Raw genomic sequence first — 13,149 nt, 5'->3', positions numbered from 1 at the left:
CTCCCAATCATCAAACCTTGTGTAGCTATTTTTAATGAGGTTTTCCTGTTTTTATCGCACTTGACGACTGAAACCCGTTAGAGTAGGAAATTTGATAATAAAATGGCATCGAAGTATAATTTTAAACTTTCGGCAGGTTTTTCCTGTTTTATCACACTTGACGACTGGAACCCCGTTAGAGTAGGAAATTTGATAATAAAATGACATCGATCTATAACTTATAATTTTATTATACATACTGAAGCTTTGCCATTACATCATTAACAATAATTGAGGGATTGTAATGTAATATTTCTTCTAAACACATTTTTCTGTAATATACTTCTATGCACAGCTGATTAATTAAGTATCTAGCATCTTCGTATACATCAGCGATAGGCGCGGTCTCCTTATTATTTTTCTGAAATATACTTCTATGCACAGCTGATTAATTAAGTATCTAGCATCTTCGTATACATCAGCGATAGGCGCGGTCTCCTTATTACTTCTTTTCAAGTCAACCATTTTATTGATAAATATCCGGTAAAAGGTAGCGAAGTTATAGGACCCTAGTTGTTGTAGTCTTGAGTTTATTGCATATTTCATGTTGAACAACTCCTCAATCTCGTTTCTATGCATGCAGCATGATTGATTAAATTGTCGAATATCGATGGTGGTTATAATTTTATCCGAATCATCGGTAAATTTCCAGTTATAAAGTAAGCCTAAAGTGTCACTTAATGGTTCATAGTAATCTTCATAGTTGACGTCTTCATAGATGAGGTCTTCAGCAGACCAACATTTTTCTGTTTTCTTTGATCGATATAGCTGTATTTCGGTATAGGGCTGCCATTTTAAAAGATTGTTCCAATCTTCAACAGTCAATATGACACCGCAACCCTCGCTCTTGCAAGAGAGGCGTAAAACAGGTTCCTGATGAAAACAAGTGCTATAACCTATTTCAATATCCTTACTATCACTGAGAACGTATCGTACAGCACCAATTAACGTTTCCTTTGTCGCTTGATAATATATTTCTGCTAATTCCTCTTCTAAATACCCGTATGATGTTGATGATGGCGATGTCGCAACATCAGACGATGATGTACAGGACCAGCAGTTACACATGTTATCACCTTCACTCTTGTAGTTAGACTAAATTATAGGAAAAACTTATAGATGGTATGAATCAATAGCGTAGTGGAGAGGGAAACAGCATGATGCGATTTAAGAACCTTAGCCTCCTTACCAGCAGGTTTATCCTCTAGGAATCAATCATCTTGCTAACTAATACAATGACCTTGTCTACCAGGTCCAACGGGTTTGCCAATTAGTCCAGGTGGTTTGTCATCAGCTTGTCAACAGGTTCAACGGGTTTGTTTATTCATATCGGTACCAAATCGGTTCAAAGCTGTTCAATAGCGGGTCAACATCGGTTCAGAGACGGTTCACAGCTGTCCAAAACCGGTTCAAAGCAGTTCGAAAGCGGTTCAGAAGCGGTTCAAAGCAGTTCGAAAGCGGTTCAGAGGCGGTTCAAAACCGGTTCAAAGCAGTTCGAAAGCGGTTCAGAGACGGTTCAAAGCAGTTCGAAAGCGGTTCAGAGGCGGTTCATAGCGGTCCCCAGCTGTCCAAAACCGATTCAAAGCAGTTCTAAAGCGGGTCAACATCGGTTCAGATCGGTTCAAAGCAGTTCGAAACGGTTCAAAGCAGTTCAAAAGCGGTCCAACGGCTTTTTCATCTGATCCAAGGGCTCTACCTATCTGATCTAACGGCTTTGCCAACTGTTCCAGCGGGGTTTGCTAACTGACCTAAAGGAGGTGTGATCCTTTTAATTCCCATAGCTCGCTTTTCCGTAAAGACATAAAGGGGTTCAGAACAGAGGACAGAAACCATTTGGTGTTGTGTTGTCGAGAAGAGCAGCCCTTCAACGATGTCTAAAGCGTGTAATTGGGGAAGACCTTGTAACTGTAGCGACTGTCGACCTGAGCTAAAGGAAAAATGTGAAATTTGCTGCGAGAGAGAAGGATACCGCGTTGGAAGTACTTTAAGAAAAGACAGAAAGGGGATAAAGTACTATGACTCTGAAACTTGTTGTCAACAATGCTATCAGGAAAATTATGGCGAGAGAGAAGAACGAATCTTTAACATGATGCTGCAAATTCTCGAGGATTCGATTAAAAATCCTACCAAAAAGCCTCAACCTGACCCTGTCTACGTTACCGAGCGAAAAGAAATTAAAGAGGTGTTGTGCAGATTATTCGGAAAAGAACTGTATATGTGTGAAGATGATAAATGTCGACGCAGAATACCGCAAATTCTTGATAAACTTAAAGTGAAGATTGTTTGGGAAAACAAGAACGGCGGGAAATTTGAATATGAAAGTGATGAAATTGGATACGATCATACGACTGGCTGGTTTGAACAGTATATTTTACCTGAGATAATAAAGAAAATAGTGGGACCTATTTGGGTTAAAACATTGCAAATTTCCCCTACATATAGATTACCTCAGGTCGTATATGTAACAAAGGGCTAAGTTCTCCGTAGAGATTGGTATAGAAAACATTTATAGTGAGGCTGATAATTTTTGCAAGAGACTACACTTCAAATTATTCTACGAAACTGTTAAAGTCGCTAAAGGTTGGTATTCCTATATACCTTGAGGATCTATTAGGAGAACCTATAATGGGGACACTTCGATGCTGAAGAAATGTAGAAAACAGCCCATCCGAGAAAGTTTTAAGGCGTAAGGAGACAGTTAGTCGTTTACTGTAGCAATACTGATATCAATTGAACTTTGTAATGCATTTCCTTTCATAATAAATATGTTTACAAAATAATACATTGTAAATGCATACAATGTGTTTTATTCAATAAGTCAAAGTTCGACTATTTATATTTATAAATCGAAAAGGATGCGAATTATCTGTTTATCGTTAAGGACGCAAAAAGGGCTCCGCATATTAACTGGCGAAGTATAATTGGAAACATGTAGGATGGCGTATGACCATGCTCCCATTTAATTCCATGATGGTTATGGATTAGCCAGGTAGCTTGACGTTGTACCTAAGCCACCTGCTTTCCATTAATTGTAAGCTCTTTCAGTAAATCCGGAGCGCTTTTACGCAAATACTATTCAAATATTATTCAGTATAAAGCGGCCACATCATCCAATGCAATTTTATAGATAACGCGCTTCTTCGGTTCTATTGTTATCAATATGACACCTTTGACTTAAACGCCTACAAGTTCTTACGGTTTCCTGTTAGTCTTGCACCTATATATCCTCAAGTCTAACTATCATGTCCCGAAAAATTTCTAGAAAGAATTTATGCTTTTCCTATTAAAACAATGCAACTATATAGGTGTCCTTGAGTCGTAATCTTAAGCTACGCTTTACGAAATTATCAATGGCGGCAGCTCGTGAGTAAATAGAATATATAGGTATCGTTAAACTTTAGTTATAGCAAATTTTAAAATCTACTCATCTCCAGGGCATAACGATAGTCGATGTAGTGAAACAGCCGGCTTTTGAATAGGTCGAGGTAATACTCAAAAGGTATATGGAATTGGTCAATGAAACGAAAAGTATTCAAGTTTATCGTATCACCTTCAAAGTAGACCTCCTTCTAAAATAATACACTACCTACGAGCATACTAATTTTTGAAGGTCTTCAGACTTCGGGAACCCTCCGCAACGTACGCATTTTCAAAACTAATAGGATGCTTTGATCGATAATAATACAAATCTATCAGCGGCATGTACCAAATGTTTTACCTATATAATATCACGTTCTAAGGTATGGCGATATTGAATATAATGAGTGAAGGATGTAAATTTTTATTGTATGTTTATCTGCATACCCCTTTGTATCGAACTTCCTATGACATCGTTTGTCATAGCTGTGCAATCTGTACAGGTTTCCTATCTAAATGGATAGCAATAAATAAAACTCCTCCTCGAAACCGTTCGATAGTCAGTTGCGAAGAAAATGGAGGGTAAGAATGACCCCTTTTCTATTTTTCATCAAACTTAATGTATGTAATTTTTCAGCTCAAGGTGCGGCCATCATCTTTGGCCCATTGCAGACGGCCTATGGTAAATACGCCACATATCTATCACACGTTTAACCATATATTTGTAGAACGAGAACTCCGAACATATCTCAAACAAAAATATGGATCTGTAAGTACTTTTCATGCATCATACCGTATTTTAATTAGCTCTTATTTAGGAAAATGTTGCTATTTTACGGGGTCGGGGGGTAATCCCTGACTCCGTAAAGATAGAGGAAGGTAGCTTCCTGGGGCGGAGGTTCCAGGTCTTTAAGGACCTGGAACTACAAAACACGTACTGGGTGTTTTATGTAAGTGTTATCGTTTCAATTATAATGTTTACTTCAATGAATTTTTTTTTCCAGAACTAATAAACCCGCATTAAATTTTGTTTTGTTTTACTTATTCACTCCATTCTGACTAAGCCCTTACCTAAAATAATAAGATGTAGTGATTAGGGTGTTATCATTTCTTCCGTAAAACAAGTGTTATAGATATTAAATTAAGAAGCTCACCTTATAATCAATATTATCGTTATATAAATGTAGATCCGAGAAAAATTGATTTAACTGAATACCAAACAAATTGATGTAATACATAATATTTCACAATGTTATCGCATTTATTTATCACAACTGTATTATTCTCTACTCCTGATCAATAAATGTGAAGTATAGATATTAATAATAATAATAAATCCGCACGCCGTTTAACCAATAACCATGATGATGAAGTCAATCCTCCATTGGAGTTTGATATCGTCTAAAAAAGATATCAATGTAGGCTTTTATTACAAAATAATTTTGATACTTACGGTCCAACTCTGATGTAGACTATGTTTTCTGCTGTCAGCTTATTACTTATAAACGCCCATATAAAATAATCGCTGAATAAATACAATAAAATGTCCCGCAAATTATGCGCGCAAGGACACGTATCCCTAAGAAAAGTAAATTATAAGCAACTAAAAATTGAAAAAAGGCTTACCTGAGGTATATAAGAAGGCGCCTGTCTAAGTAGGTGTATACCCACATGCACTTTTTGAAATCGGATTGCGGATGCACGCCGTTTTTATGGGAGATTTTCGAACTTTACGCATTCATACACAATAAAACCCGTATATAGGTGTCGATGTGGAAATGAAATGGGATAAAGTACCATATCAAATTCGCGAGCACGCGCTGCTATAAATAAACACTATCGCAAGATTGAAACTTTCCATACAAATTATTAGAATAATGACATCTGCGAACTCTGTTCTCTTATTGCTTTAATGACATCTGCGAACTCTGTTCTCTTATTGCTTTCGCAACTTAATAGTTATTATTTTAGATCGAGAAATGTGCAATCATTTTTGCGAGGAGTCGAGGTAAACTATACGTTTTAACCGTAGGTATATTTGTAGAACAAGAAACTACTATTATTTTCGGCGGGATAAACCCAGCGAGGTATAAAACCACCATGTATTACGTTTTAATTATATATACCTATGTGTAGAACGGAGCGGGGGATTTCCAATTATGAATAACAATGCTGTCATTAAAATGGGCGTTGCTGACGTCGAGGCTCTCTTCGACGCAAATTTTATGTAAGTAGAGTAAGCGCTTTAATTGTAATAATAAACTTCAAATCACTATTTCCGCTGTAAATAAAAACACCCTACATTTTGTTTGTTGTTTTTTCCCTGCCCACTCCTGTTCTGGTTATAGGGAACCTACCTCCGATATGGAATTATAGGTAAGAATGAGGGTCCTCGCACCTGTCTCCTGAAATTACAATTTCCTACCCTAGTCGCATCAATCTAATAGAGGGAGTCGGATGAAAATATACCTCTATATGCATTACGACGCCAATAGATGGCGCCTCCGTATCAAATCGCTATTTCAGCTCTAAATAAAAACGCTCTACATTTTGTTTTTGTTGTTTTATTTCCCTCCCCGCCCCTGTTCTGGTTGTAGGTTAGAATGGGGCCCCCTTGTGTATGTCTCTCAAATGGGGGAGCTACCTCCGAGATGGAATGATAGGTTAGAATTCTCCTCCCTTGCATCTCTCTCCTGAACCACTGGATAGTTCACATGTTTGCTATTGTACAAATGTATACACGGCCGACTTTATTCGTAAATTTCTAACGCAAGAAGTCAAAATTGCAGTTTCCTATACGTTAGATGCGTATCATTTTGACGCCACCAAATAGCCCCTAGCCCCTATCGGGTTTTTTCCCTGCCCACTCCTGTTCTAGTTATAGGGAACCTACCTCCGAGATGGAATTATAGGTTAGAATGAGGGTCCTCGCACCTGTCTCCTGAAATTACAATTTCCTACCCTATACCTATATGTCACATCAATCTAATAGAGGGAGTCGATTGAAAATATACCTCTATATGCATTACGACGCCAATAGATGGCACCTCCGTACCATTTAATATATCTATGATTTAATAATATTTAGAGGTTCGTTATAAATACAACTATCGAAGCATTATATCATACAAGTCTAGTTAGCCTAGTGGTTATGCTATAGGACTTGTAATCCGATGGTTGGCGGTTCGAATCCGTTCCATTTAAAAAAATTTTCAGGAGGTTCGATATAAATACAACTATCCAAGCATATTATATCATACAAGTCTAATTAGCTCAGTGGTTATGCTATAGGACTTGTAATCCAATGGTTGGCGGTTCGAATCCGTTCCATTTAACAAATTTTTCAGGGTACGAAGGGGTCGAAGTTTGAGGATTCCAAGATGGCGTCCAAGATGGCGTCCAAGAACTTGAGGATTCCAAGAACTTGAGGATTCCAAGAACTTGAGGATTCCAAGAACTTGAGGATTCCAAGAACTTGAGGATTCCAAGAACTTGAGGATTCCAAGATGGCGTCCAAATGACGCCTGCGCAGACGCCTGCGCAAAGGGGCGGGGCGCGCATGCGCACATCCAAACTGCTCCAAAAACACCCAAATGAACCTTAGAATTCCTTATGGGAAATTACATGTAATTTCGACCAAAAGTGGGCTCGAACCCGTGCAGCTCCTTTACTCAGCATGTCTGATAAATAACTTCGTTTTTCATTGCTTATACATACTTAATACGTCTAATTTCAGCTTATCATACTGATGGCCGGTCCTCTTTTGGTAAATATTATATCTCCGCCTATTATGCGTATTCTTAACTGAGTAATTGTAGAACGAGCATTGAGCGGTTTTTGTATGCGGAGGTATAATTCCGTAGGTAAATAAAAAGATGTTAATCATAGTTGAATCATGGACATCATCTGTAGGATGACGTATCCATCGTTATTATGAGAGGCTACGAAACGATCCCCCGCTCAACCCTCGTCGAGCGGGGGATTTTCTTAAAACACATATTTTGGGTCTACCAAGATGAAGATCTACCGAACACATATTGGATACGTTATGTAAGTTATTAAATTGTACAATACGATATGCTTCAAGTCTTCATTATTTTTCAGCTTTAAAATAAACATATGATTTCGCTTTTGTTGTTTTTTTCCTATTTATTCCTGATCAGACTCTTACCTAAAATAATAACCCAATATAAAGGTATAGTGCTTAGGTATTTATTAGACACACGGGATGCTTCCATAACATTATACAAAACGAGAGCAGCAGCATGAAAACGGCGTTCACCCCTTTACCTCTACGGCTACTCATACCAGCAGCACCGCCGACGAGTAGGAGGTCCACATCACGTCATCGCATACGATAACCGTTAGATGAAGCTTTATGTATATGTAGTCAACCTAAATTTGACGAAGGAAGCTAGTTTTTTGTTCCTATTAACCCTCCACACACAGATCGTTAGACAGCCTCCAGCCTCGCACCCCCTACCGACCCCCATTACCCCTCGAAAGGTAGACGGTCCACATCTCGTTATCGCATACAGCAACTACCATTCCAAAGATCAGTTCGAAATTACAGATCCCTAGCCGTTACATGAAGCCGTATGTCGTATCAATCTAATAGATGGCGGTTCTGTTCCTACCCATTTAAATACAACTACTAAAACATTATATCACAAAAGTCCGCTTAGCTCAATGGGTTAGCTATAGGACTTGTAATCCAATGGTTGGCGGTTCGAATCCGTTTCATTCAAAAGCTGAGGCTTCTAAGAAGTCTACAAGAAGTTGAGGATTCCAAGAAGTCTACAAGAACTTGAGGAGTCCAAGATGGAGGAATCCAAGATGGCGGAATCCAATCGGAATGATCTTCGCAAACGGCCAGCACGCGCATGCGCACAAACGAAATTTGCAACAAAAATGACCGAAATGGACCTTAGAATCTCGTATGGGAAATAACATGGGATTTTGACCAAAATTGTGCTCGAACTCCAATAGCCTATCTACTTGTATGCAATAGATCAGTACACTCACTACTCATGTTAATAAAGAAATGCGCTATTAGTTCCTTCACGGTATGAACAATGCACTCGTTTTTTATGACATCCTTTGGAAAACCTAATCAATAAGAAATAGTGTAACTAGACAAACGGAAAACATCAATCAACAGGAAGCCAATTTAACGAACAGGAAAACGTTGTGTCAAAAATAAAAAGATCCATTTAATATGAAGCCTCTAATCAAAGGAAAGAATAACATGAAATCAATTCGATCACAGTGAAGATGGGATTCAATCAACGCTAAATCCTATACAAATATTTATACTTCTTCTCAACTTTAGTGTTATGTATTAATTACACTCATGTTAGAAAGTTTACCGGTAACAATAACGATTACTCGAGAAGAACAAATTTCACTACCTGCTGCTAGAATTTCAGTTCGTGAACTCTGTAGTAGGCATATCCAAATTAGTGTATTACCACTAACCGCACCAAGGCAATCAGTGTAATTGCGGCATTAAACAAATTTAAATACCGGTCATTTCAACACCAAAATATATTCGGGTACATCCACTTATCTGAAAGTATCTTACATTTTTTCAAACAATGAAGGGTAAAGACGGTAAAAATTCCTATCCTACTATTTTGATTGCAGGAATTAATAACTCTGCTACATCATACTAGTGGTGAGGACGAGGAAGAAGAATTTCGACCTATTGAAATGAACGCCCATGAAAATGAAATGGGTGATAAATTTAGAATCAATGGATTGGTTCATAGAATTGAACTGGATAAAGGAAGTCTTCATCTTTATCCTGAACTGAAATTGCAAAGCTTGCCTTATCATAAATATTATCGTCATATAAATGTAGATTTCAATACGAAACTTATCTTGACAGTTGTAGGGTGCAATTAATGTTATTACTGTTTGGAAAGGAGAATTGGTAAAATAAGAAACCAATATAATATTGTAAGTAATTTTATACCTTTATGTTATCTAACAGTGTCTTATATAGGACAATATAGCATTCCTCAAACGACCTTTATAGGAGAAGGCGTGTATGAGAGTCTCCAGTACACTCTATTCAAGGACCAAGAGATAAAAAATATGATATGGATCGTGATTGTAATTAAATTCACCTTCAGAAATATGTGTTCTAATTTTTTGGCCTGAAGTAATTTTCATCTGTTTAAAAGAGTAGTTAAACAAGGAGAGTTCTGGCACAATGTAAATCTCCATAAGCGCAATGCTAAAGTATGGGTTCATTTCAGTGACAAAAACTCACTTTTTGAATCGGTCTTGATTGCGGTGTTTTTTGTGGGGTTGTAGATGTGTGTTTAGGGGTTGCAGATGTGTTTAGGGGTTAGTAGATGTATGGGGGGTGGTTGTTGATGAGGGTAGTAAGAAAAATAAATTTTGAGATGTCTTAGTAAGACGAGACGGGTCTGCGGTGTTTTTTTTTGTGGGGTTGTAGATTGTGTTTGGGGGTGGTTGCAGATGTGTTTAGTGGGTAGTAGATATGAGGTGGTGTGTGTGTGTGTGTGTGTGTGTGTGTGTGAGGGTGTGAGGGTGAGGTGTGTGTGTGTGTGTTAAGGGGTAGTAAGAAAAAATTGGTCAGCGCGCGATTTCTAATTTTAGTTTCTGTTATTTTAGAGTAGAGCGCGAGTGTAAATGTATTTCTTATGGGGATGAGATTTTGTGTACAAAGTTGCGAAAATCTTCATAAGTGCAATGTATTTCTTATCTAGAGATGAGTGATTTCGTGTATAGTATGCAAGTATGATGTGATACTTTTGAGGTTTTCCTGTTGACACATTACGCATCATTCTGTAAGTGACGATTTGTTATGACAATTCAACTCATGTATAAAAAATCGCATAAGCCGCAGTGAAATTGTCACTTTGACAGGCAAAAGTTACCTGCAACTTCCAGCGACAAATGCACTTAGTGGTTTTTTTCACTTATATCATTTTCGAACCAATTATTCGCATTATCCTTTCCCATATGACTAGTTGACGTTCTGTCAGTAATTGATTAGTTATTGTGAATTTCTTTTCGTTAATTGTCCTGCCGAAATTACACTCGAGCGTTTGTATTTAAACCGAGTAAAATTTGTGTTGTTGCAATTCAAATCTGTTGCCTTTAGCAATTGAACTCGAAAACTTGTCAACCTAAAAATGGCTCACTGCGGTGTCGCATTTTTATTAGTTGACAGTTTTCCTCGTCTAATTGCTAGGCAACAGATTTTCATTACCTAAACAACCCAAATTTACTCGGTAAAATACAAACCTCTTGTGCAATTATAAGTGAGAAAATGATGAGTAAAATGCGTGTAATATCCACAATTGATGACATTATTGCGGATTATTAATCCTTTTTATCAATAAGGGATGTATGCATCCGCAATTTTCTCCTATAAAAGACAATTTCTAATGTTCTAATGTTAATTCTAAAAGTCGCTTACATACAATGGCACTAAACTTGACAAAATGCCAGTGGTTGCACCTGCAGGTGCATCAATTTGTGCCTGAGGTAAGAAAACTATATTATACTTTTGAAAATTAATAATAATTTATAATTTTGCAGGGGTATATTTTATTGTGTCCGTGTGCTCACAATCTGCACTATAATGAGCACGGAGATATACTCCTATACATGGAGCCATTCTTCGGGGATTATTTTATATGGGTGTTTACGAACAGTTTGCCCGAAGGAAGTGGTGTTGCCTACTGCAGAGTAGGACCGTAAGTTGTTGTTTTGTGCTTGTTGTTGTTGTTGTTGAAAATTATTTACAATTGTAATTCTCTTTAGCATGTCTTAGTTGTAAATGTAATATAATTCTTTTCCAGACGAATCTGCATCTACAATGTGCAAAATTGTATATAGGAGAAGCAACAACGACGACGACGACGGCAACGACGATGACGATTCTGCAATATATATATAGATATAGGAATGTTATAACAATTTATTAAATAAAAATTGTGTATAAGTATTCGTACACATTTATTAATTACAATACATAAAACATTAAGCGTCTTAAACAAATGTTAGAGAATGATGCAAGGGTCTTAAACAAAATATAAAAAATGTTAGAGAATGATGCTGAAGTATTTACAGTATTAGACATAAAACATTAAGCCTAGTATAGTCCACTGCAAAGTAGATAGTTATCAAATTCTAACAGATCGATTTTGAGTGGATCTTTATTAATATGACAATAAGAGCTATAATGAGGTAAATCACTTAGTTCCAACTCAGGTTGTAGAATGATATTAAGTTTATCATATTCAATGTTCATAATAAATTCTTGAACTCTGCGAATATAGTCAATTTCACGTTCTTTATCGTACTTTTTACAGCCCGCAGCAGCAGAAGCAGCTTCATTGCCTTCTTCTTCTTCTTCTTCTTCTTCTTCTTCTTCAGTGTCACTATTACATTGTTAAACAGCGATGATGATGATGCGGCCGTCAGGGATGACAACGAGTACCATGATGCTGTAGGCTTGAGTTTTGTTGACTGTGGTGGTGGTGGTGGCATTATCCATGGATGGTTACATATTGATGTGGGACGAATTATTTCAAAATATTCGTGAGGCTTTATGTGTCTAGACCTAACAAAATCGCAAACTTCAACTAGAAGCGATGAATTATTGAACACAGGCGCCAGTTTAACATAACTTTTTTCAAAAATGTTAATGTTAGTGTTTCACGCACAGTTGTTTTATACATAATTTTTACTACCCGTTCTAACCACAATCTTTGTAAATATTCTAATAAAATGTTCGGCGTGATAATATGACCGTATATGTTTGATGTTTCAAAAGATTGTAATTTAAACTTGTTTAAAAGTGTAATTCCACAAATTTGTTTTAAGCTCCTAGGTTGATTTAAAAAAATGAATTTCGTATAACCCGCACGTTCTTTTACAAATTCAAAATCTGTAGTATATGGCAGTAGCACAATTTCCTCTTCTTGATTTATTTCGATTGTTTGTCTATGACCATCAATTGCAGATAGAGTTAATAATACTTCAGCATCATTCTCTGACATTTTTTATAAACACTTCAACACACCCCACACACACGCAAATATAGAAGTCGTTAGAAGAGTTAATTATATACTCTAACGCTTATCAATTATATGTCGCCGCGGTTTTCTGTTGACGCAAACGGATGTCGCGGTTTCATGTTATCGCAAACGGATGTCGCCGCGGTTCGGATATCTCGGTTTTCTGTTGACGTCAGCGCGCGGTTTCATGTTGACGTGCGAGGATATTGTGGCTTCCTGTTTACATGAGAAATTCGACATTCATCAAGGAGGGGTGCTGAGTATATAAAATGTGAAAATATGGTCAGGTTATTAGTTTGAAGATCTACTTTGATTGTAATCAGTCGTGTAAATTATAAAAAATAAATAATATGGATTTCAACAAAATTTTGAAGAACATTAATTCTGCCGGCATGCTCCAAGAAAGGAAAGTTTTGAAAATTGAGGAAATGGAAATTGGGAAACTATATAAAATTAAAAAACTCAAATCAATAATGAACCATTTTGGACGAGGAATTGTCTGCGAGCTTGAGGAGGAGGATGGTAATGTTTCCATATTTCTACCTCAACGAATGGTGAGGGAAATCGACGATGATGCCCTTACAATTTTAAATGGTAAAGATAAAAGGATTGGGATTGTTGTGCATGGTTTGCATAACGATCTTCCAAAAATTCAACTAGTACCAGTCGACTAGGAACGAGGAAGAGGTGG

At 37.1% G+C, this 13,149-nt stretch overlaps 1 protein-coding gene and 1 long non-coding RNA gene across 11 annotated transcripts; one reads left to right on the top strand and one right to left on the bottom strand.

Moving 5' to 3' along the window:
* The first annotated feature begins 3,595 nt into the window (after positions 1-3,595).
* On the top strand, positions 3,596-6,603 carry LOC116167995. 10 transcript variants are annotated; one of them, XR_004144693.1, is made up of 6 exons: positions 3,596-3,978; positions 4,034-4,165; positions 4,215-4,346; positions 5,368-5,483; positions 5,533-5,623; positions 5,923-6,603. XR_004144693.1 is itself a non-coding variant. In XM_031483663.1 (5 exons), the coding sequence occupies exons 1-5, from the start codon at positions 3,972-3,974 to the stop codon at positions 5,530-5,532; spliced, it is 342 nt and encodes a 113-aa protein (XP_031339523.1). In that variant the 5' UTR covers positions 3,596-3,971; the 3' UTR covers positions 5,533-6,603. The 10 variants fall into 10 exon arrangements, 5 of the variants coding, with proteins under 5 accessions (XP_031339523.1, XP_031339509.1, XP_031339516.1 ...); XR_004144691.1 differs by having other exon boundaries at positions 5,368-5,404; positions 5,441-6,603; XR_004144688.1 differs by having other exon boundaries at positions 5,533-6,603.
* On the bottom strand, positions 4,753-5,250 carry LOC116168041. The gene is made up of 3 exons (XR_004144700.1): positions 5,023-5,250; positions 4,850-4,975; positions 4,753-4,797 (listed from the first exon to the last, which is right to left on the bottom strand). It is a non-coding gene; the product is annotated as an uncharacterized LOC116168041 (long non-coding RNA).
* Positions 6,604-13,149: the final 6,546 nt, after the last annotated feature.

Source organism: Photinus pyralis, unplaced genomic scaffold (genome assembly GCF_008802855.1).
Source record: "Photinus pyralis isolate 1611_PpyrPB1 unplaced genomic scaffold, Ppyr1.3 Ppyr1.4_LG1, whole genome shotgun sequence".
Classification (NCBI taxonomy): domain Eukaryota; kingdom Metazoa; phylum Arthropoda; class Insecta; order Coleoptera; family Lampyridae; genus Photinus; species Photinus pyralis.
The sequence above is the reverse complement of the archived record's forward strand: the minus strand, read 5'-3'. Positions and strand labels throughout refer to the sequence as shown.